General features: G+C 39.1%; 1 protein-coding gene and 1 pseudogene across 1 annotated transcript in view; both read left to right on the top strand.

The window, feature by feature from the left end:
* The window catches only part of CCDC83 (coiled-coil domain containing 83), a 58,883-nt gene extending 42,219 nt beyond the window's left edge, over positions 1–16,664 (top strand). The window contains exons 7-10 of the mRNA XM_090267811.1: positions 7,946–8,067; positions 11,665–11,744; positions 12,283–12,482; positions 16,470–16,664. Of these exons, the coding sequence (XP_090123937.1) occupies positions 7,946–8,067; positions 11,665–11,744; positions 12,283–12,482; positions 16,470–16,631 (564 nt within the window). The 3' untranslated portion in view covers positions 16,632–16,664. The remainder of the gene's footprint in view (positions 1–7,945; positions 8,068–11,664; positions 11,745–12,282; positions 12,483–16,469) is intronic.
* LOC150018657 (bromodomain testis-specific protein pseudogene) lies at positions 1,824–4,464 on the top strand (annotated as a pseudogene).
* Positions 16,665–24,935: the final 8,271 nt, after the last annotated feature.

Here is a 24,935-nt window from a genome sequence, read left to right as displayed (position 1 = left end):
TGCTGTTGTGAATTGCCTCTTTGGGATAACATAGTCTCCTTAAGATAAATGTTCAGTTTTGTAGATTTTCTTTCCTCCCCCTGCACGTCTCTAAAACGGACCCTTGATGTATAGGGAGGTGGAGCTTACATGCCCTCTTGCCTGGAGTGTTGGCTCCGATCCATCGGGTTTCCTCTGGATCCTTGCTCCCTCAGCCTTTCTGCTGCGCAAGAAGTGCTTTGGTCTGCTTCCTGCCCTGGTGACTTCTAAAAGGGACTGCTCTGGCATTTTCGGACATTGTATTGCAACCAACACCAGACCCAAGGTTAAGCCATTTGCCAATGGTCAAGATGTGCCTGCCCACCGCAGCCTCTGCATCCAACTACAGCTTGGTCCTCAGGCTCTCTTCACACTTCCGCCTGCAGTGCACAGAATTAGTAGACCCCGCTGTCCATCAATCTCCCTGTACCAGGGCTGTAATACTGCTCTTTCTGGGTGTGATCTCTTGAGAACCTCTAGGCCTTCTGTATCATGGGGTACTTCCCTGTTTTCCTTGCACTGCACATACTAGTCCCTAAGCCCTTACCTTCTTGTCCTCATCTGCCTGGAAAACTTCAACTCTCCCTTTAAGCAGTTGATTGTCAATTTCTTTGTGAATCATTTTGTAACTCCCCCAGGAAGTCTTAAGTGCTTTTTCCCAGTGCTCTCTTGTTTCACTGTAACTCTTGCTTTTATAAAGTGTGTTGAAATTGTCTGTTTATGCATCTGTCTCTTCACTGCATAAAGTAGGCCATACTTTTTCAGGTATATACTCATGAAACCTAATAAATAATCGACGCTCATTAAATAGTTATTGAATGAAAGAATGTGCTTGAGATTAGATATATTTATTGGAAGGATGAATCAAATATATGGCTTAAAACTTGGGTGAAGATGTGAGAACATATTGTTGGGTGAAACAAGCACATAATCTTTGGTCTAGATGTTACAAAAGTACTACAGAGGTTGTGCAAAACTCACTACATTTCCCTTTATATCCAGACAAGTTGACACCGAACATAAGCTTAGATGCCATCTGTGAAAGAAAACTCACTATCTTTTGAGAGAATTCACTTCAACTACACACAGCTCTGGTTAGCAAGGTATTAATTAGTATGTGATTCTCAGTGTATATCTTCAGCACTAATTTGTGTGTGTCCTTAGCTCTGGATGTATATTTTGTCTGCCAAATATTTCCACTTGAATATCCCAAAGGCACTTCAAACTCAACATACCTAAAGCAGAACTCATTACATTTTCTCTTTTTGCATTTCCTTTTGCAACATCTGCTCAGACATCTGAGGTAAAAACATCACTGTCACCTTCTCTTCCTTGTTCTTACTCCTTATTTGACCAAAAAGAGTTAGTGGGTCTAGGAAACAAGAAATCTAAAAGTTAATATGCTTTCTATGATATTGACAATTATTTTTAAATTGCCTTTATAAAATCAGGGTCCATACTATTTCCAAAAATACATTGCGCTGAATCCCCAATTTTTAAAAACACATATTGATTTGAGCCGCCGTTGGGGCGAGAGCAGGCCGTGTTGGAAGATGAGAAGCACCACCCTGCCCTGCTCATCTTGTGCCAGCTGGAGGGGTGATCAGACGAGACCCTTTTCACAATAGGCACTTACAGACTTTCCCTGCTAGCCCTCAATCTGTGCTTTAGAAAGGCAGAAAGAAATACTGTGAGAGATCGAAGTAACTTAAATCATCTAAAACTAAGGCATGCATAATGAAACAACTTCTAGTACTTTATATAGAGAAAGGACACATACTTGCAGACAACATTAGAGTATCAGGAGGTCTCTGTCAAGTGGACAAACAACTGTTGTTGACCCTTCACCAGCAGACTATATAAATATTAAGAAAAACGGGTGATTAACAAATCAGCTGCAATATCTATGAAAGGTTGTTTTGAAGGCTTTATGGAAGTGTGGATTTTCCTGGCCTTTCAGCAGCCAGCGGCTGCCGCAAGACTAAAGTTGCCCGATAATTGTACCATTATAAAGAGCCCAATGGATTAAGTACAGTTAAGAAATGCTTGGAACATAAGTATTATATGCAGGCTTCAGAATGTATAGAATGAAATGTTCTCAAATTATTTCTACAACAAGCCTGGAGATGACATTGTTCTCATGGCACAAGCACTAGAGTGGCTTAGGTAGAAATTATCCCAGATGCCACAAGAAGAGCAAGCTGTGGGTGGGAAGAAAGGCACTCAGCAGAACGTTAGCAGTTTCTTCTGTTAAAGAAACAGTCCCCTAAAGCATTGGAAAAAGTATTTAAGCAGCAAGGGAGTCCTTTTGTATTTTCCTCAAATATCTATTTCTCCTTTAAATTTCACACAAGGTGCTCCACCCAACTTTACCTCACAGTGGCTCAGGCTACAAGGGGTGTGAAGAGGAAAGCAGAGACAACTACAGCTTCAGTAGTTAAAGCAAGGGGTGAATGTTCCCCAGCACTTACAGAAAAAAAATTAGAAGTCAACAAAACACCACCTATAAAAGAAACTGTGCTGAAGAGTGTTTTGCCAGATTCTCTGCAATAATATAGTTTTTTGCAAAGTATTAGAGTAATAGAATAATTAAGGCATTGTAGCGAGATTCTTAAAGAAACGCTTGCAAAGAAGCACTTTTCACATACATGCGTCTTTCATAATTCTGTTGATGTTAATTCGGTAGGACTCCATAACTACTATGAGATTGTGAAAAATCCAGTAGATCTTGGAACTATCAAGGCAAAAAGGGATAACCAAGAATATAAGGATGCATATTTGCAAATACAATACTCCAGATCATGAAGTAGGGACAATGGCAAGAATGCTCCAGAATGTTTTTGAAATGGATTTTGCAAAGACCCCAGATGAACCTGTATAATACATCAAAACGCATGCCACAAAATCCCTTGGTAGAGAAAGCAGTAGTGAAGCTTCCTCTGAAGGTAACTCTTCTGGTGATTCTGAAGATAAATGAGTTCAGGGTCTTAAAAAACTTCAGGAGCAGCTTCAGCTTTTGTCCCAGGTACCTTTCCATAGCATAAAGAAAAAGAATGAGATGTCTAAGAAGAGAAAGGAAAAAAAAAAAAAAGGTTAATAACAGAGATGAAAATCCAAGATGAAAGTTTAAGCAAATAAAATTAAAGGAAAAGTCTAAGAGCAATCAGCCAAAGAAGAGGAAACAACAGGTCTTGGCTCTGAAATCTGTGGATAAAGATAATGCTAAACCTATGATCTATGATGAGAAAAGGCCGTTACATGTGGATATAAACAAATTCCCTGGAGATAAACTTGGGAGAGTTGTTCATGAAATGCAATCCAGAGAGGCTTCACTGAGAAATTCCAGCCCTGATGAGATGGACAAACAGACCTTGAGACACTGGAAGCAACAACACTGAGGGCGCCAGAGAAACATGTTGCTGCGTGTCTGAGAAAAAGACCACTGCAACCTCATGGCAAGAAAATAATGAAGACTAAAGAACTTCATTTACAGAAAAAAAAGAAGAACAACAACAACAGGAGTTGGAAAAGTTGGATGTTAATAATCAGCTAAAGTCCAGAAAACATAAAACAAAATCTGAGAACACTCCATCATCCAAGGCATTTGGAAGTGTTCCCGACTGAGAGAAAGTAGCAGCAGCAGTTCATCAGAGTGTGAAAGTAGTAGCAGTGATTCACATTCTTCAGATAGCAGTGATTTCGAATCAGAAACAGTACTTACATTCACTGGAGTAAAACAGAATGATTCTCCTTTTATAGAGAAAGTGAAGACACAATTTCCTATGCACGATGCAATCTCTTCTGCTACCATTGTTCATCAGTCTGATGAACACCACCAAATCACTACCAGTTAGCATTTAAGCATCAAGAATTAAAACACTCACAGAGTGTGAAAAACATTTCACCCCTACAAATCCTACCTCATTAGGTGATTCTGAACAACACTGAATGGCCTGTGATGCATCATCAGTCTGGCGATGACACAGTGGTGTTAGAATCTGAGTGTCAAGCCCCTGTGCACAAGGATATCAAGGTCAAGAATGCAGACTCTTGGAGAAGTTCAGGCAAACCAGTCAAAACTTCAAGCGTACTGAAATCTTCAGATGAGCTCTTCAACCAATTTAGAAAAGGAAGTAAAAGCTTAAACACAGGAACTAGTATGGAAACATCTGGAATAGAATAGAAAGTACCCAAAAGTACTTCAGGAAAATGAGAGGGACCTTAGCTTCACTCTAGGATTTTTTCAAATAAGATGCAAAACAAGTGCCTTGGAGAAGAGCAGAAATAACACCAGCAGTCATTGGAAGCTCAAGATGAATGTAACACTGGCTTCTCAAAAACCATAGTGAGGAAGAGCAAGAGTGGAGGAGAGAAGCAATGGCTAGTACTGTTGCTATGATTTTTGAAAGCAATATTGTGACAATGTTTGAAAGCAACTTTGATTAAAACTCAGTTTTTAAGTTAACGATCAACTTAAAATAAATGATATAAAAGATTAAAATGCATATAGTATAATGATTGCTTTCAGACACCAAAATACCATTCTTATGTTGTATTTTGACTGCTCTAAAATGAATAAACAATTTTCACTAAAAAAAAGAAATTAATTTAAAAAAACTTAAGGCGAGCTCAATAGCTTAAAAATATTAGGAAGGAATTTAGTACTTTTATTAAATCAACAGTATGATCCTAATGATAATTTAACAGTTCAAATCTTATATTTCATAAGCTATCATAGATATTAGGTTTAGAGAAAGTGATTATAAAATTTTATATTTAATAAGAGAGGCTGTTTGGGTGCCTTAATCCTTCCTACCAAAGCTACAAGTGAAATTTCATTTTATTTTATTTTATTTTTTATTTCTCATAATTCAGTGGAAATAAAAGACAGGAAAAAATATCAACTTTAATTGAATAATGAGCAAAAAGAACTTAGTAATAAAGGGCAAATCACTTTAAGGAAATTCAATAGATTCAGCTTATCTTTATTTCAATAAATATTCATTTTAACATTATTAAATTTATTCACAAAATTAATTAGAACTGTTTCTGGTTATAAGTTTTATCACTAGAATTGGAAACTGCCTGGATATTGAACAATGTGTGTGTTCTAATTAATTAATTTATTAAAGGAATTAATTTCTTGGAAGAAGATTTTGAATGAGTAACAGGGATATTTAATAATGGAACTCCTGAAAATATTTCTCATTTTAACTCTCTCTCAACAGTAAGCAAAAGCTTAGCTATCTGGGATGGCTGAGGTGTCCTGTAGTATGACTTTTATTATCTGGTTTTATTCAGCATGCTTATTAGGAAAATGAAGAAAACTGAAATTTCTAAATGATTTAGACCAACTTAAATGGAAAGCCAGAAAAACTAGACAAAAGGATTCAAATAGGTTAACAATAGAAGTTTCAGGTGTGAGGAGGCAGAATGCTAACTGGGTCCCACAGGGGAAAATTTTAAGAACATACATTTTATTCAGGATCCTTGATCCCTGACTAAATTAGTAACTATTAAGTTTTAACTAAATTACCTGTCTCAGTTTCTTAAGTATCTTTCTAGGGTATTTGGGGAAGAGCAGGGTCAGGGAGGGGAAGGTGGTTTTCTACTTCCTACTTTTCAATTTCTTAGCCCAGAAAATCTAAAGGTATTTATACGGCTATAAAATAAACTAGTTTTCATTTTCTTAGTATTTCAAAAGGCGAGGAAGGAGCCAGCACCTTATAAGAACCTCACTTACTACTCTAAAAGGGCAGGTGATGTCACAGGATATCCTTAGTTTGAAAGATTGGATTTCACTCCCTAAAAGGGCCCTCATTCCCAGCTTTGGAATGAGACCAAGAACTGCGTGTGCTGCCTCCCAAGCATGCCAAGCCCTGAGGTCAAAGATTTCCAAATGTTCTAGTAATTCCTTCTGTTTACAACTCTATAATTTTTTCTCATCCCTTGCCATTTAAAAATTATAAACTTTTCCTTAAGGCATTCAAACTTATAATCAAGTTGATTGCCCCTCAACATATGAGATCCTAAAGCACGAACCCCTAGTTTTGTAAATTCTTGTTATGGACTTAATGGTTTTGCTGAATTATTTAAGGCAGGTGGGTAATACATGCTCTTCTTTCTAACTCTAAGCCACCAGTAATATGACAATGGTACTGTTTTATATTATAATTATTTGCATATTTGTTCCCTGGATTGTAGACCCTTGAGAGAGGAAGCCATGCCAAATTCACTGTTGTATCCTTCTACGTCTAGCACAGAACCTTGCCATAGTAAGAATTCAAGCATTTAATAAGTGACTTATGTGACAGAGGTACGCATGTGGTAATACACTAAATGCTTCCAGATTTCTGAAATACAATAATGAAATCTCAATTACAAACCAAAAATTTTACTCATCTCTTTTTAAGTACTCATCTCAGTTACACTCTTGGCAACTCTGAACAAGAGATACTGAATCTAACCCCCGTGCCTTTCTTGTCTCATGTGTCTTCAAGACACATCACTTTTCCCAGTTTGGGGTGGGAGAGAGGTGAGTTGAGGATTCTATCTAGTAACATTTTTCTGCATATTCTTCCCACTATCAAGCCTTCTTTAGACAGAAGTTATTAAAATATACTTTTTAAAAACTGATAAGAACTATATCAAGATAATTAGCAAATCTTGCTCATATCTGAGTTAGCTATACTTCTTAATGTTAATTAAAACTGTCTATCAGTGACCTTATATCACCTGCAAGACAAAAACCAGACTCTAGCATTATTTGCCTCTTCCTTCCTTGTTCAATTCCCCTCCTACTTCTCCTGATTCCCACTTTTTATCTAGCCACACAAAAATAATTGTGCCTTTACACATGCGGTTCCTTCTGCCTAGAATGTACACTCTCCTCTCCGCCTAGGGAAACCCTACATGGCTTTCAGGATCTGTTCATTCTCCCTTACTTCCCCTACCCATGACACCTGGCAGACATAGGCTGGACCTGTGTCTCCTCCCATAGCACCTGGACAGCTTCCTATGGTTTTATCATACTCTCTTCTGTTTTCATCACCATCTTTCCCACTGGGCTAAGAGACACTTGGAGGCTGTTTTATCTTGTTGATTCTTTTCCCCAAAGTGTACTATAGTTTCTGGCACATAGTAGGTGCACAGTACAATTGAATGGATGAACAAATGACTGAACAATATTTCATCTACTTGATATTTCTCAGAACAGCCCCAGCAGTAAAAGAAAATAAAATTATATTATAGAAGTTGATAGAAAGAGCTCTAGGCCTATACTGCTCTTTTTTTTAATGCCATAATTTACCTTCTTTCCAGTATTATTAGTTTTCTGTGTTGTTTATAATTAACCTTATATAGATCCTCATTTAGCTATTAATATACCATACTGATAAATTAAGCTCATTTTCTTTTAAAAAAATAATGTGTTTGTTTGTTTGTTAATTAGAGAGAGGGGAAAGGAGAAAGGGAGAGAAACATCACTGTGTGGTTGCCTCTCACTTGCACCCCCAACTGGGGACCTGATGTGCAACCTAGTCATGTGTCCTGACTGGGAATCGAACCAGTGACCCTTGGCTCGCAGGCCGACGCTCAATCCACTGAGCCACAGCAGCCAGGGCTGAAGCTCATTTTCTTATTTATGTCTGCCTATAGCCTCATCTGTAAGTCCTGTGATGTTTTTAGAGAATAGAAAAGGACACCTCCTGCCATTCAGTAGTAACTACCTAACCGTACAAACAAGTTCTGCAAATGATCTGGGAAAGAGACACACCCATTCCCTTTTAGAGTGGAAGAACAGAGCAAACCCAGTGATAAATAATACAGGAGAGATCTTCCTCTCAGGCAAAAGCACTTTGGATTTCTTATAGAAGACTAAATAAAATGAAATAAGTACCAATCATCCATTCTCTTCTTCTGAGAACAGATTGCAAATCATAGGAAGGAAGTTGAAATAATGGAAAAAGCTATTTATGAACTGGAAGAAGAAAATTTGGTGCTCATCGACCAACTATTCAGCTGTAGACTTGTGGATCTCAAAATACCCAGGTGAAATTTATTAACATTTCTAGCAAGTATTTTGTAAACATTTGTATTTGTAAAAAGCTGTTTTTAAGGATGATTTAATTCTCTCATGCTCCAGCCAGACTGTAGTAGTTGAAAAGAAAGGAACCCACAAAATGGCCATGGTGAAAGTATACTATTATTACAGTCGACCATTGGTACAGTGCAAACTTCGACTTGCTTTTTCTAGCAATACACTTTAGTCATAACAGCCAACATTCACTATGAATGTCACAGCTGGCAACCTTCAGAAGCCTCCAGGCCAGCAGGGAATATGGGCATCAAAATAAAGCTGAACACTTCAGCGGGAGGTGTGGGAGGCATGGGGCATGCGTAAGGAGGAAGTGATCCATTTTGTGGCAGCTTCCTGGAAATGTTCTGGGTTTCTAGTTACCTTGCAGAAAATAGAATTGTTTCCTTTGATAGTTAATGGAAGAGTCAAACTACTCACTAAGTAGAGAAAATAGCCTGGTATTCAAAGTCACATCTATGCCTGCACAAGAGAAACTACATGTGTACGTGGCTTTGTTTTGTAGGTTATCTTTTCCTTATCTGACAAAGAAGTCTTTAAATACCAATCTTGATGGAAAACCAGGGCCCTGGAATATGATGAAATTAAAACTCAAAGTGGCATTCGTGATTGGGACAAGTAGTCAGAAATAAGAAATAACCTAAAAAGTAGCATGTTTAGGAAGAGAGAAATAAATCACACAAATGTAGGGTGTACATGTGTAAGATGGGAGAGAAATGTCTGCATCTAGGAGTGAAAGCAAAGGAGTTCAACACAACGAAAGGGCCAGGGAAACGGTTCCACCCAAGTAATTCCTGTTGCTTGTGTGGCATGGAAAAACACTGTTTGAGTCACAATAAAGTGTTGTTTACTACTGTGTTCCAAGAAGAGTGGATGCAGATAAGTTGTGGGATTTTCGTTTGGTGGGTGAGGGGACAGGTGTCAGGATACAAGGTCAGAGAGATGGGAAGACAGTGCACTTACTTCATAGGGTGAAACTGGGTGGGGCAGGAGAGAGAAGGAGGCTACTTGCCTCCCTCCCACAATGAATGTGTTGTCCTGGAGAGGTAAATGCCACTGTGGATGGTGTAGGCAAGTCAAGCTGAATGAAGTGGTTGATTGGTGGACTGCGGTATCTCCAGACTCTTACAGTGATGCCCCTGAGGGCCACTAGGAGGTGGGGCCTCACTGTCCCCGCAGGTGGCAGTGCTCTCTCTCGCTCGCCGCCTCCTTGTGATCAGGTGTCCAGCTCCACCCTCCTGTCTCACCTCTAATCCTTGCTATCTGCCCTAACTAACTGCCCCTTCTGTGTCATCGAGTCTAATCCCTGCCAGCTGTTGCCCGTGTTGTGGCTTCTAACCACTGCTCCACCTGCTGTCCACTGTCGTCTTCTAAACCAGCCAAACCTCAGAAAAGAGCTACCCTGTAAACTGCCGGACCGCTCCCTGCTTCGGTCAACACAGTATGGTGAATTTGATTTGGTGCCGACAAGAATGTGGAGTGCTGACTATAACAAAGGGGAATTCCTTCACTGGCCAAAGAAAATGTGGCAAGGACAGGAAAGGAGATGAGAAACTTTTAATGGGGATTTTCATTAAGTGTTTGCTGTGCCATATGCAGTTTTACCCTATACTCTGTCTTCCCCACAGAAATCTTCAGTAAAATCCACATTATTCATCAATGCTCTGTGGTTTGGTTTTCTTTGGGGAGAGACCTGAGTGCTTAGTCTTGCTTCAGAGTTGGGAGAAATTAAATCAAAATCTGTCCAAAGAGAGAGGAACAGCATGGGGAACATTTATAAGAACTGGGTCAGGTGCCCCAGTACCTGCTGCCGTAGCACCCCGAACCCCTCCTTTGTAACCAGCATTTTTCCACACTGGTGATTACTTATTTAATGTCTGCTTCCTTGCTAGATTGTAAACTCCTTGAGGCAACTTTTTAGGACATCTTAGAAAAATCTCCAAAAACAAACAGAGGAATATGTAAACCCTCAATTTTCTGTTACACTTCATATCCAGAAGAAAACTTTAAATATATTCAGGAGCTATTACTATACCTGTTTTCAAGTCAAAGAAATATAATATGTACTGTATAGTTTATAGCAATTGCCCTTTCCACCTCTTCTGTTGAGAATTCAGTCCTATATAATACTAGTAGGTGCTGAGAAATAGACATTAACTGTCCTCAGTGGACATATAAAAAGTTCTATTTTCTTATTTGGATGAAGAAAGGGGTATTCTAGATAACAGGGTTATTACTACCTTTCCCATCCAGAGCTCCCCCAACATTTTCCCTTCACAGCTCACACAGAATGTCATAGCATTTGTCTGCTTCATTAGATGAGGTGAATGTCAGCCAGAGGTGACTGCCCACAAACTCAGGTGTCACAGGGTTGAGGCTAAGTGGACTAATACCTACAAATCTATCTAACACTAACTTCATACAATAACATTCTTTAAAATATTTTCTTTTTTTAAAGTATATTTTATTGCTTATGTTGTTACAATAGTTCCAATTATTTTCCCCTTTGCTCCCCTCCGCCCAGTACCTCTCTTCCCCCAGCAATCCCACCCCCCTTAGTTCATGTCCATGGGTCATTTAAAATATTTTTTATATTGTTCAATAGCAAGCGCTGCTGCCCTATGACTGTACCTAAGTGACAATAAACTAATGATTAAGAGAGAAACCAGATTTATGAAGGTTATGGTATTAATAGGATCTTAATTATTCAAAATGGTAAAACCAGAAGAGAATTCTGTGGCCTCAGACATGTCTACCTGCAGACCAGAGCTACATATGAAACTAACCTTTACTAAGTTAAGTCTTAAGAAGGTTTTACAAATATAAATATTTTATGTAATAGTTTCAGTATTTTCTGGAGCCTTAAGCATTTCGAATACGACTCTATTCGTGTCCTTTAAATAACTGACAGGTGTAAACCAGGGGGTTCACTTTGGTTGCTGAGCTGCTAAACATCAGGGGTTGTTTACATATTTTCAACGGCCCAATTACTTCATGCTGTGTTTAGGCAAACCTCATGAAAATGCCATACAGAGCTTCCAAGGCATTATATTTTCTGACTGAAAATTCAGCGGGACTCTGAAAAGGGGAGCAGACAGCTGCAACAGCAGACATCTCATCGGGTGTGGAGCTGAAGCGTGCCGCTCTGTGGAAGCCAGAACCTAGATGTCATCCTGGATGCCTCCTGCTCGCTCTTTCTCTTTCCCTCTTTAAAACCATCCCATTAAGGCCACTAACATTTCTCACCTGGATTACTACAACAGTGACCTAACTGGTGTCATGCTCACTCTCATTGCTGGGACTTGATATGTGTTATTCCCTTATCATGAAATGCCCTTCCTTCACCCCAAGACTCATCATGGCACAAACCATCACCCCAAAATACTGGAAGCCTGCCTGCCACCCCACCATGCCTTACACTCCTCAAGGGTAAACACCGTGTTGCATTTTCACTTATGTGTCTCTAGCAGCTAGAGGAGAGAGAGACACTAGTGAGCAGGTAGCATAGGGCTCCGTGACTGACAGGCTGCTTTTCTTATGTGTTCTTTTAGGCAACTATATCTTACCCAAGCTGCTGGACAGAAAGTGCCACCTGAAGAAATGCCTTTGGAGTTGCCAGAAATATATATAGGTATCATTTTATTGTAATGGTGATTTAAAAAAAATTAACCCTACTGAGCATCTGTTATGAACAGGCACCTCATACCCAAGAGTTCTTAAGAGAATAGAAGCATGCCAGCTCCTCCATATCCCTCCTCTTCTTCTTGGAGCCCTTGCCCCAACCTGGCTCCTTTCTCTCATCCTATTTTCAACTCAAAGTCACCATGTTTCACAAGGAATTAAATAGATATTGTTGGAAAGGGACACTGTATTTTCTACACTAGTGTGATTTCCAATTTAGCCAACCAAACAAAATACCAATACACACAAATGTTCCCATGATCACTGTAACTTATTTGCCAACAGAAGGAAATACAACTTAGAGTTTCTGAAAATGAGGCACACTCGAACTTTAATACATAGATTCTACATTTCTAAATCTCAAATTCATCTCCTGTAGGAGATTCTCAAAGGTATTTCAAATTACAAATGTGAAAAAGTATGTATTGCATTTTTATTTTTGTGTCCAAAATATGTGTACATACTTCATTTCCTTTCATTCATCCCAGAAAAGTCCAACTTGGAATCCACAGAAGTAAAAAGTAGAGACGTTATGAGCTCATCAGTTGAGATCAGTGCTTTACATCTGAGTCATGAGGATAGCATCCGATCTGATCAGCATCTGGAGACACATGAAGTTAGCTCATGTGAAGCATTTAGAGCCTCTGATATGAAATACTTACTATATGAGGATGAGCAGGACTTCAAGGTAAGAGTCAGGAGTAAACAATTTTGACTACAAAGATGATGATGTTTTGTCAATGGAGAAAACTAACCTAAAATATGGATATTGAAATTTTTTATTTGCAGGTATTAATAAAATTTGTTCACCATTCACATCTCTCATTGGATACTATTTTTATCCCTACCTTGCCCAATTTGCTACCTACATTCATTTATAGACCTCCATTCTAGTATACCATACAAGTTATCTAATGCTGCATAACAAGTTACCCCCAGACCTAGTGGCTTATAACAATAATCGCTTATTTTCTTTCAGGGCTTCTGTTGGTTAGGACATCGGGAAGGGCCCCACTGGCCATTTCTCACTTGGATTCTCAGGCAGTTGCAGTCATATGTTGACTGGAGCTGCAGTCATCTGAAGGCTTGGCGGGGGCCGGAGGACCCATTTCCAAGGTGGCTCACTCCCGTGGCTGGCAGCTTGATGCTGGCTAAGCTAGGGTCCTCAATTCCTCTTCACTGGGCCTCATTACAAGGCACTCTTATTGTCCCTTTGTTATGGTGTCTGCTTCTCTAAAAGCAACCAATCCCAAAGACTAATATGAAAGCTGCAATGTTCTGCATGACTTAGCCTTGGAAATCATACACCATCCCTTCTCTCATAACTTATTGGTTGATATATTTATAAAGTCCCGCCCAGGTGGAGGAAATGTAGCTCATACATCTTGAAAGAGGAAGGTTGGCCTCATATTGTCAGAAAAGCACGTGGGATAGGATATTTATTAGTATGGCCATCTTTGGAAATTATAAACTCCCATAATACACCATTATGTAAAACCTGGAGTATTCAAGCCTTTTTATTTTCAAGCCTTTTGGTACATTCCAATTATTCTCACATCAATCCTTTGCTATTTTCCTTCTCAGTACTACCAATAGCTTAAAAAGTTCTCTTAGGACCTAAAGTCTTATAGGAGAAAGAGTGATATAAGAAAGCAGAAGAAAGTGGATAAATCAACAAAAGTCATTTTAACTAACTACAACTCAGTCATGCTCCCATCAAGTGACAGTTCAAAGACTAAAGTTCTAGTCCCTATAGCATTCAAACAGCCCTATGAATAACTCAGAATCATGATACCTGGGTATGTTATGATGACCGCAGGTTACTGGACAATTGTCTACAAAGTTCCAAAATTGGATACCATTTGGTTGAATGACTTTCTTAATTACCATGTAAGTTTTTGATGTGGAAAAAATGGTACTGTGTATGTTATGGACTGAATTTATGTCTTTCAGCCTCCCCCACTCCCCCACCTTCATATGTTGAAGCCCTAACACTCAATGTGACTATATCTGGAGATAGGTTCTTTAGGAGATAATTAAGGTTAGATGAGGTCATAAAGATGAGGTTCTAATCTGATAGGACTATGGCCTTATAATATTAGGCTCTACCTTGTGAGCACACAGTGAGAAGGGAGACATCTGCAAGCCAGAGAGAGAGCTCTCACCAGAACCCGATCATGCTGGCACCCTGATCTTGAACTTTCCAGCTTCCAAAGTGGTGGGAAATTAATTTCTGTTGCTTAAGCCGCTTAGTCTGTGGTATCAGGTTGGTGCAAAAGTAATGTTCAACTTTTTTAAAGGAAAGTTTTAGATAGTATTTATTAAATTTGTGCCTCTTCTTATAATTTTTTGATGTCACGATGACTAATATATACCTTATTTTTTCAGATTATTGAAGTATTGTTTATAATTGTCCACAATATTTGCACCCATGTTTGTCCCATCTAAAGACATTAGAAATGTTTTACTCTATGAGTTTCATAAAGGTGCCAATGCAAGTACAGTAGCAAAGTCAATTAGGAGCACTTATGGGGACGATCCAGTGACTGAAAGAAGTTGAAGGAGGTGGGTTTCCTATTTCTGAAGTGGGGACCTCAGTTTGAAAAATGAGCCAAAAGAGGGTCGTCCAAAAAAACTTGATTCCAAGCTGTTGTCACAGAAAAGCCCACCATCACCTCTAGGGAACTTGCAGAACAATTTAACGTAGCCCATACAACCATGCTACGCCAACTGAAAAGGATCGGAAAGGTTTCAGTAGTTGGGAAATGGGTCGTACATGAACTGTCTCCAGAGAATCTGCAACAGCATGTTCCTTGTTGTGAATCATTGCTTTCGCAACACCTTCAGGCACCATTTTTAGGTAGGCTTGCTACATGTGATGAAAAGTGGATCCTTTATCCATAACATTAAATGCTGCCGATCACGGATTAGTCGAGGAGGAAAAAGAGTTCAACAACCAAGAGAACTTCATCCAAAGATCATGTTGAGTGTACAGTGGGATATGGAAGGAATTGTCCATTATGAACTGTTAGGCAACAATCAAAGAATTACTGCTAATCTTTACTGTGAACAAATTTGTCATTTGAAAGCAGTTTTGAACCAAGAGCGACCCTCCTTAGTTAACAGAAAGGGTGTCATCTTCCATCACGATAATGTTTGTTCTCACACAGCTCGAGTCACCAAAAATTTCTTCAAAGAGTTTGGTTGGGAAATATTGCTTCATCCTCCATATTCTCCTGATCTTGCTCCTTCTGATTATCACTTGTTTCGGGGACTACAGAACCATTTTGATGGTCTTAGGTTGACATCAAGAGAAGAGGTTGAAAATGAGTTGGATTCACATTTTGCTTCAAAACCTAAAGAATTTTACAAGCATGGCATTTATAAGCTAGTTGACAGATGGAATGAGATTCTAGAAAGCAAAGGAGGTTATGTTAATGAATAAATATTTTCATAATCATGGGCTTTTTCATTTTTAAAATAGACCTCGAAATCGAACATTATTTTTGCACCAACCCTATATTTTGTTATGACAGTTTGAGCAGACTAACAGTGCATTAGGATTCTGAAATATGTGGTAGATGTCTATCAATTTGTTTTTCTTCTCTCTTTCATTTACTGTAGTTCTATCACTATATATTTTAAAAACTAAATACAGGTATATGCACTCTTGAGAAATAAAACACTGACTTTTTTCATTCTCTGATATTCATAAATTCTAATGACTGTTCATTGAGAACCCCACAACATTGCAGGTACTTGTTAGATGCTTGGGAATTTAAGGGGATGAACAGGAAGAAATTAAGTCTCAAAGATGCCTATAAGGCAGGCCCTGCCCTCAAATCGCTTACATGCTGATAGAAGACAGATAAGAAAATCATTAATTACTGTGCAAGAGGAAGGTACCACCTCTCTCTGTCTCTCTGACCAGCCTGTGAGTTTATCGTTGCACTCCAGCACTTGACATACAGCTTGGCACATGGTGGGAACTCAGAAAAGGTTTGTTGAAGTGCTGAAGAAATTCAGAAGAAAACATTATGACTTCCTCTCAAGAGGACGGCACATTAGAGAGGAGGGCCTGAGCTGTTTCAACCCAGTTTGAGAGTGGCCTTGGGTTTCATATAAAATAGACTTTGTAATTCTGTTTGTTGATATCTTAAACTATAGTTAGTTTGTCAGAATATGATAAGTGTTATTTATACAGTAGCCAAAAGTCCTTGAAAAGTGAAAAATACATAAGAATTTTTCAATGTTAAAATATTAATAGTCAAAGTGATGTTTGTAGATATTTCCCTTTGTTCTTGAATAATATAGAAAAGTCTGCTGTGGTTATATCCCATATATAGCCAACACTTTGTTTTATCAATTAAAGAGTTTACAGAGGTTATATCTCCCCAGTCTCACTGGTGCCCCTCCACCTGACCCCCTAAAAGACAAGCCTGCCTGCTCTCTGGGAGATCTTGCCTCCTATGCCCCACTGGGTATATAAGTTTATGGAGTAGTTTTTTTTTATTTTTAGTAGCTCTCATATGTCGATGTTATATAACATTCAGGCAATTAAGAGGGCAATGCCATCTGTCAGATAAAGGAAACCTTATCTACTAAAGAAAACCTTATTCAGCTGGTAACTTGCTGAATAACCTTTGCTATTCTCTTCTGTGTCTGTTCACCATAGAGTTATGTAAACCTGGGCCCCCTGCAAGTGAAGCTCATGCGTGTAGAGAGCAAGAAAATGCCCATTCATTTTCAAGAGATGGAAGTTCCAGTCAAATTCAATGAAGATGGCAGGAGCCCAGGAAGTCACATCACACATAAAATGATGAAATCTTTTCTCTAAGACTGAAAGTTATGCAAAGTGAAAACAACAACTTTTGCTGGTAAATTTTCTTTAGGATCTGAAATATATGAACTGCCCATTTTATTTGTTCTTTGGTTTATTTTTAAACAAGTTGTTATTTCTAAAGGTCATAATTACATTTTAAATCAAAGTTCCAGGTATTCAGCTATCTATCTACCTGCATAGCATGAGTAACAAAAGTGAAAGTACAATTTCTATTACTATATTCAAGTAATTGGAGGCATGACAGTGGGCCCAAGATGGTCTCCGAGGCTCCTTACCACTTGAAAGTCATAGGTTAATCTATGATTCCAGTATAAAATAGTTTGATTAGAAATTTTGCTAAGAGACCTTTAGAGGTTTGCAGAGCACTGACGACACCTTTCCTTTGAGGATACTAAATTCCACAGTTCAAGCCTACTCTTCTTTAACCTTCCACTATTATAATGAATACACAGCATTTTACAAACAAATAAATTTGAGGATGGTAATTTGTTGTATCAAAATATTCCACCAATAGGGCAATCCCTCTTCCATCAGCTATATCAACTCTAAACATCTGAGTTCCTATCCAAGGCAATTACCATGTCCCTCTTATGGGTGCCACAAACCAAGGCAACTGTGACTGGGTCTGAATTTGACACCAGCATTCCATTTAAAGGCAAGATCTACTTATACAGCTTTCCATAAAAATCACCTTATAAACATAAGGCCACAGATTGAAAGTTAAAATATCAGGCAGAGGTGTTGTGATTAACTAACAGACAAAATAGACTTTATGGTAAGAATTGTTAAGAGAAATAAAGAGAAAATGAGGAGAAACATTTCCTAATAATAAATACATCAATCCATCAGGATGGTGATATTACAAGCCTAAATTTTTATGTACCTAATAAACATGATCTCAAAATACATAAACCAAAATTTACCAAACCAAAAATCACTATGCCAAACCGTATGTATATTTTATCACAATAAAAAAAGAAAAAAGACAAATTCATCAGACTTGACGATCTTAACACACCTCTCTCAATGACTGATAGATCAATCAGATTTAAAAATCATTAAGGATCTAAAAAGTTGAACAACTATAGACTACAAATTCTTTTCAAGTGTACATGAAACATTTAAAAAAATAGACCATATCCTGGGACATAAAACAACTCACAGCAAATATTCAAAAAATTGAAATGCATAGAACACAGTTCTCTGACCAGAGTACAAGAAAATTTTTTTTTGCAGATAAGCAAGATACTTCTAAAAAAACCCCATGGGTCCTGAGGTGCCCTCCCGTGTAACCTATACTACCTGCAACTATAACTTAAGTCTGCCACAATATAGTATGGCATGTGAAAAACAAATAAACAAACAAACAAAAACCATGGGTGAAAGAATGACATGTCAAAACTTGAGGGATCCTGTCCTGGCCAGGTAGCTCAGTTGGTTAGAGCACTGTCCCAACATGCCCAGGTTGCAGGTTTGATTCCTGGTTAGGGCACATACAAGAATCAAGCAATGAATGTATAAATAAGTGGAACAAGACAATCAGTCTCTCTCTCTTTCTCTCTCCAAAAAAAATCAATAAAGAACTTGTGAGAGGGGGGATTGTTGGGAGAGGGGTGGTGCTGGGCAGAGTGGAGCAAAGGGGAAAAAATCGGAACTATTGCAACAATATAATCAATAAAATATACTTAAAAAAAATCTCGTGGGATTCAGCTAAAGTGGTGTTTAAAGAAAAAAATTAAGTCCATGTACTGAAAAGAAGAATGGTTGAAAATCCAATCTAAGAGTATCTCAAAAATCTAGATAAACAACAAAAATAAACCTAAAGAAAGTAGAATGAAAGAAACAATGAAGAAAATCAGTTAAATAGAAAGCTGACCTACGAAAGAGAACATCAACAAAGCCAAAAAGTGGTTTCTTGAAGGGGTAATTAAAATTGTTAACACATAGATGACTAACCAAAACAGTGAAAACAAATGAAAAAGGAAACATCACTACAATTTTTACAGACACTATTAAAAAGGTAATGAGGAGGAGAAACAAGATGGCGGAGGAGTAGGTGGAAGCTACACTAACTTCTTCCCAGAACTAGTCTGGATTTACAACGTAATTTTGGAGAAATCATCTGAAATAACCAACAGAACACCAGCTGGAGAGAAGTCTTATAACCGCGGAGAGACAGAAAAGGCCGCTACATCACAACGTGACCGGTAGGGAGTGCGGAGACACGGAAGGGCTGACTGGGCTCACACGGGTGGCAGCTGAAGGGACTGAGAAACAGCTCAGCAGCCGGGGATTCCCCCTGAGAAGGGCAGGGTCTAAACCCCCAGCTGGGCTTCCCAGCCTACAGCAACAGAGTGGAAAGTAAAATAGTATCCAGCTGAGAAAAGCGAAAAGCCACAGGGTTTCTTGCTAGCCGGAGAGAAACAGCTGGAGAAAAAGAGCTCTTAAGCGGATCACATATGAAAATATTCTGCCCCCACTTACCCTGGGCACAAGCAGAGGGAAGACGGAGAGGACAGGAAATGCTTGGGGAGAGTTTGGTGTGGTGGCTTTGAGGGGAGAGCTGGGGAAGCAGCCGGCCGGGTCCCAGGGCTGACTCATCCCCACACTGCAGGCAGACCATTACCGGCCAAGTGGCGTCAGCCTGAGGGGAAGCAAAAGCCCTGCCTACAGGAATTAAGCTGCCACACCCACGGTCCTTAAGCCTGACAACTAATCACAGATTGAATAGATTAACAACTAAAGGAGTCAGACAAAGGCAGTAGATCCCTGGAAGTCTCCAACAGGCTGCCTAGGCCCAGACTGGTACAGGATCTGACGCCACCAGGGGCAGACCCAGGAAGTGCAGGTCATTCTAAGAAGCACCAACAAACAATAGGAGTCACAAAAATGGGGAGACAGAGAAACAGCCCCCCATCAAAAGGAAAGGTAGAGTCCCCAGAAAGAATGCTAAATGAAATAGAGGGGAGCAAACTATCAGATATGGAATTGAAAGCATGGATTATGGAGAAGCTCAATGAGCTCAGCGGAAACTACAAAGAACTCCAGAAAAACTACAGTGAACTCCAGAAGAACTATAAGGAACTTACTGAGAATTATACCAGCATCAAAAAGGACATGGAAGCTATCAATAAGAGCCAGGAGGAAATAAAGAATACGGTTTCTGAATTGAAGAACACAGTAGAAGGAATTAAAAACAGGCAAGAGGAAGCAGAAGATCGGACCAGCGAGCTGGAGGACAATGTAGACAAAAACTCACAGACAGTGCAATGAAATGAAAAAAGACTGAACAAGACTGAAGAGGCTCTAAGACAGCTGCAGGACAACATGAAACGTAATAATATCCGTATCATAGGAATTCCAGAAGGAGAAGAAGAAGAGCAAGGAATAGAAAACCTCTTTGAAAAACTAATGACAGAAAACTTCCCTAACATGAAGAGAGAAAGAATCATGCAAGTCCAGGAAGCACAGAGGGTCCCAATGAAGATGAACCCCAACAGGCCCACTTCAAGACACATCATAATTAAAATGCCAACATTCAAAGACAAAGAGAGAATCCTAAAAGCAGCAAGAGAGAAACAACTAATAACATACAAGGGAGCTCCAATAAGGCTATCATCAGATTTCTCAGCAGAAACACTACAAGCTAGAAGGGAATGGCAAAATATATTCCAAGTAATGAAAAACAAAGGCCTACAACCAAGAATACTCTACCCAGCAAGGCTCTCATTCAAAATGGAAGGTGAAATAAGGAGTTTCCAAGACAAAGAAGGCTAAAAGAATACATCTCCACCAAACCAGCATTGCAAGAGATGCTAAAGGGTCTGCTTTAAGAAGATGAAGAAACAGAGAGAGACAGAGAGGAACACGAGTACAAAGGGGGAAAATGACAATGAATAAGTACTGAAAGAAAGAAGGAACTTCTACCATTTGCAACAACATGATTGGAACTAGAGAGAATTATGCTTAGCGAAATAAGCCAGGCAACAAAAGAAAATTACCTTATGCTATCACCTGTTACAGGAAACTAATGAACAACACAAACAAATGAGCAAAATTGAACCAGAGGTATGTAAACAAGGAATAAACAAACAGTAACAAAGGGGGAGATGGGAGGGAGAGAAGTGGTAAGAAGGGGAAGGGTCTAGTCAAAGAACATGTATAAGTGACCCATGGACATGGACAGCTGGGTGGGGACTGAATGTGGAAGAAGGGGGGGCAGGGTGCAGGGAAGCAAGAGGGGGAGAAAAGTGAGACAACTGTAATGGAAAAACAAACAAACAGAAAAAATTTTAGTGGGGGGGAAAAAATAAAAATATAAAGAATAGAAATGCAAGTTCAGTGAATATTAGAAGGACAAGGATTTTCCTTCACACTGTATATATTTTCTCCCTATCTGATCCCTCCAGAATTTGGCATTCTAAAGAAGTAAGTAATGACCTAAGTTTCTTTGCATAAAACTAATAAGACCAGTTGTTAATAGAGGTTTTTTTGTTTTGTTTTGTTTTTTAACTAAGACTTTGAATGGAATGTCATGCCTAAAGGAGACATGCTTGGGCTTTGGTTGTTACCAAAAAGCCCTGAGCAACTGGGACTGACTTTCAAAGGTAATAAAAGTCCACGAGATAAAAGGCCTGGTACCTTGGATGGATGAGCGGTCCATAGCAATCTTTCCAGGGAAGGAATGAAGGTTGTTTTCCTGAAAGATGGCTAGAAGGGACCTTAAGGCACAATGGAAAACCAGGAGGACCTGGAAAAGACAGGTGTTTACAGGCAAGGCTGAATGCCAGGTATGTGGCTCAGCTTCTGTGCCCTGAAGGGCAGACTGAAGGTCACCCTAAATGTTCCTTGCGTAAGTTCCAGCAAAGCAGAACTAAAGATCATAAGTGATCATTTGCTGCTCTTGTTGTGTTTATGCAAATGAACAGGGTAAATTAAAAATGAACTTAATGCAGTCCCTTTAATGACAAGGAGGGTAATCTTAGGGAGAAAAATCACGATTCAAGGAAGATCACAATGCCCAGTGGTAGACTATAAAGTAGGGCAGCTAACCGTCTTTAAAGTTTCTTTTCATTTAAAATTTGTTTTCATTTGAAAGTTAAACTATGTCTGTGGCATTATCAAAGATGTTTAATTTACAGGCAAGAAAAATGTCAAATGCCTTGCAACTGGATGTCTTTCCGATAAGACAGTCCTACAGATTTAGAGACTTGTATGTGGGTTATGTTACATAAATTAACATGTGTTTTCTGTTTTCAAAGGGCATAAGCCTACGATTTCATTACCTGAGTGATTGTCTGTATGTATAGGCCTCACTTAATCCTGTCTGCATTGCTGCCTCCTGAGACTCAATGGTTTGGCTGAACTAAGTGGCTGGGTTGGTGAAGAACGGGGTGGTCTGTGGGCTTCACTTTAAAACTGGTTTCTCTTTTCTATCCTAATGGCTTGGACAGAAAGAGCCCAGAGGCCTGAGAGGGGGGAAACCTAAAATATTTCCCTCAGTCCAAACTAAGTATAATGGGCAAAAGGGTTTTGGACCGGTAAGATGTACCTGGCATACCTTCCTCCAAAGAAGCCCTTCTTTTCCCTAATGTGGGACATTGAAAAATTAATACCTGTCTTTTGTCATCTAGTGGTTACGGATTGAATGACGTCCTTTAACCCTGTTGCCCCCAGAATACAACAAGGATGCCAGCCTGTTAAACCAAGCATGCCATTGTCCAGAGACAGCCAACCAACCTGGAGTCTGCACGATCCTTCCCCTTGTGGGAAGGCCACCCTCCCCTCCACACCCCCACTCTTATTAGGGATTTCTTGACCCAAGGGTAGGTAGGACGACGACCATGTCCAGCTTGAAGCAGCTAGAGGAGCTCGAGACCTTTGTCCATTGTCCTTTATAAGATTGTAAAGGGTCTTAAGTCTGAGAGGGAGGGATTGTTATTTTTTATTGTTAAAATATTTAACTAATTAATTATTTAAAAAAAAAGAAGAAGAATATATGAAAGGGTGAGGCAGGAGAGCTTGTATGTATGACCCATGGGCATGGACTTGGAAAGGGTATTGTTGGGGAAGGAGGGTGCTGGGTGGAGGGGAGCAAAGGGGAAAAAATTGGAACTATTGTAACAATATAATCAATAAAATATACTTAAAAAAAAAAGAAAATGCAAGACAGAATTTTCAGCTGTTCTTTAATTAAATGGAATAAAACAAGGACTAAACTTAAAAAAAAAAGGTAATGAGGAAATTATTAGGAAAAAAAAATACTTTCCCAATAAATTTGACATCTTGGATAAAATGGAAACATTTCTTGATAGCATTTCTGAAAAACAGAAAGAGATAAAAATTCTAAATAGTCCTAGATTCATTTATAAAATCAAATATGTATTTTAAATTTTTCCCACAAGAAAAATTACAAACCCTGATGGCTTGCTTTACTGGTGAATTTTTCCAAGTGTTTAAAAAAGATATACTACTGAGACTTCTTGTCAAGATGGAGCCATAGGTAAACAGGTTTCACCTCCTTGCAAATCTACAGGAAAAATTAAAACTAGACTACAAAACAAACAGCACCCAGAACCATCAGAAAATCGAGCTGTATGGAAGTCTGACAACCAAGGAATTAAAGAAACCATTCATCCAGATGGGTAGGAGGAGCAGAGACACAGAGAGAGGTGGCAAGGCATGAAGAGGCATGGGGCCATGTGAGTGGCATGGATGGGCAGCAGAATGGGCGGTCCCACATTCATGGATGGTGGATAAAATCAGGAGGGACACCTTGGGAGTGAGGGATCCCAGCCCCAAACCAGACCACCCAGCAGCCCAGGGTTCCAGCACCAGGAAAATAAATCCCCATAACTTCTAGCTATTAAACCAGTGGGGGTTGGGGTGGTGGAAGAAACTGCCAGAGTATATATATCATAATCAGAAATTCCATTCAATAAATTCTGCTATATTCACACAATGGAGTACTATACAGAAATAGAAAAGAATAAACTACTGTCAAATCCAGCTATATAAATCAACCTTATGGGCATAATATTGCTGAAAAAAGGCACAAAAGAGCGTATGATTCCAATCACACAGTACTCAAAAATAGGACAAACATACTAATCTTGATGATAGAAGTCAGGATAATGGGTACTTTTGTGGTGGAGAGTGACTAAGATGGTACATAAAGAAGTTTTTCTGGTAATCTTTGTTAACAAAATATCTCTGCCACCAATATCATGCCAACAGAAATCTGCAATCCAGGCTATGGTTAAAGGAGAAACTTTATTCAGGTAAACAGTTTGCAAACTGGGTGGAATGCAGCCTCCTAAGAAAACCAAAAGTGCGCTCTGAGGAGGCAAAAGGCGGGCAGCCTTTTATATAGACAGTTCACACCCTAGTTCCTAGGTGGCCCACTTTTATGCAAATGAGGAATCCAAATCTGCAGTCTGATTGATCCAAAAATGCATTGCCTTGATTCGTTGGCTTCTTGAATGAGTTCTGGAGCCACTCTGATAGTTAGTATAGATGTAAATGAGAATATAAGTACGCAGTTCCGATTGAACAGGACAGGTCTCAGTCCTAGTAGCTGAAAGGTCATACCAGGAACTCCTGTATGAGGGTTGACTCAGACATTAAGAACACAGTGCAGGAGTCTGACAGCTCATCCGTAGCTTTTCCCTGTAATGCAGCATGTGTTAAGGCCTCTGTTGGGAATGGCTGCTCTATTTAGTTATAAATTTGTGCCTTTGAGGAGCTTTGTAGCAGATCTAATCCTTCTCAAGATCCACATCTTGATATGAATGTGTTAACATGAATGAGTTCACTTTGTAAACATTAATCAAGCAGGACACTTAAGATTTGTGTATTTGATTGATGTAGTTTATACTTCAAAAAAGTTTTTCACAAAAACTGTCCCCCAAATACTCATGTCCCGATCTATTTCATGAAGTTAAAAAGTCATGTTTATGTCTTGTAGTGTGAACAGAAGAACGAGTGTTTCCCGACAGGAAGGCAGACTTCTTTGCTAGGGCAGTTTTTCAAAGGTCAACAGAAACAAATGTCCTTGGAAAAGCTACTAACAATATGGAGTGGTTTGCCAATTTTCATTATAAGAAGGAAATGTAAACTTTTTATAGATAAGATTTATCTTTACTTTTAAGAGATACGGGGGGAAACTTACTGATTTTTCCCTGGGACAAATTACAGAACTTCCAGTAACCAACAAATAAAGGCTATGTGACAGGCCACTGGTTTCAGTAGGTCAGCAGAAATTGACATTGTTTTTCCCTCACCCTTGGAAAGTTCAGA

The sequence above is a fragment of the Furipterus horrens genome, unplaced genomic scaffold (genome assembly GCF_987537825.1).
Source record: "Furipterus horrens unplaced genomic scaffold, mFurHor1.1.pri manual_scaffold_2, whole genome shotgun sequence".
In the NCBI taxonomy this organism is placed as follows: Eukaryota; Metazoa; Chordata; class Mammalia; order Chiroptera; family Furipteridae; genus Furipterus; species Furipterus horrens.
This window is presented reverse-complemented; position numbering and strand designations above follow the sequence as displayed.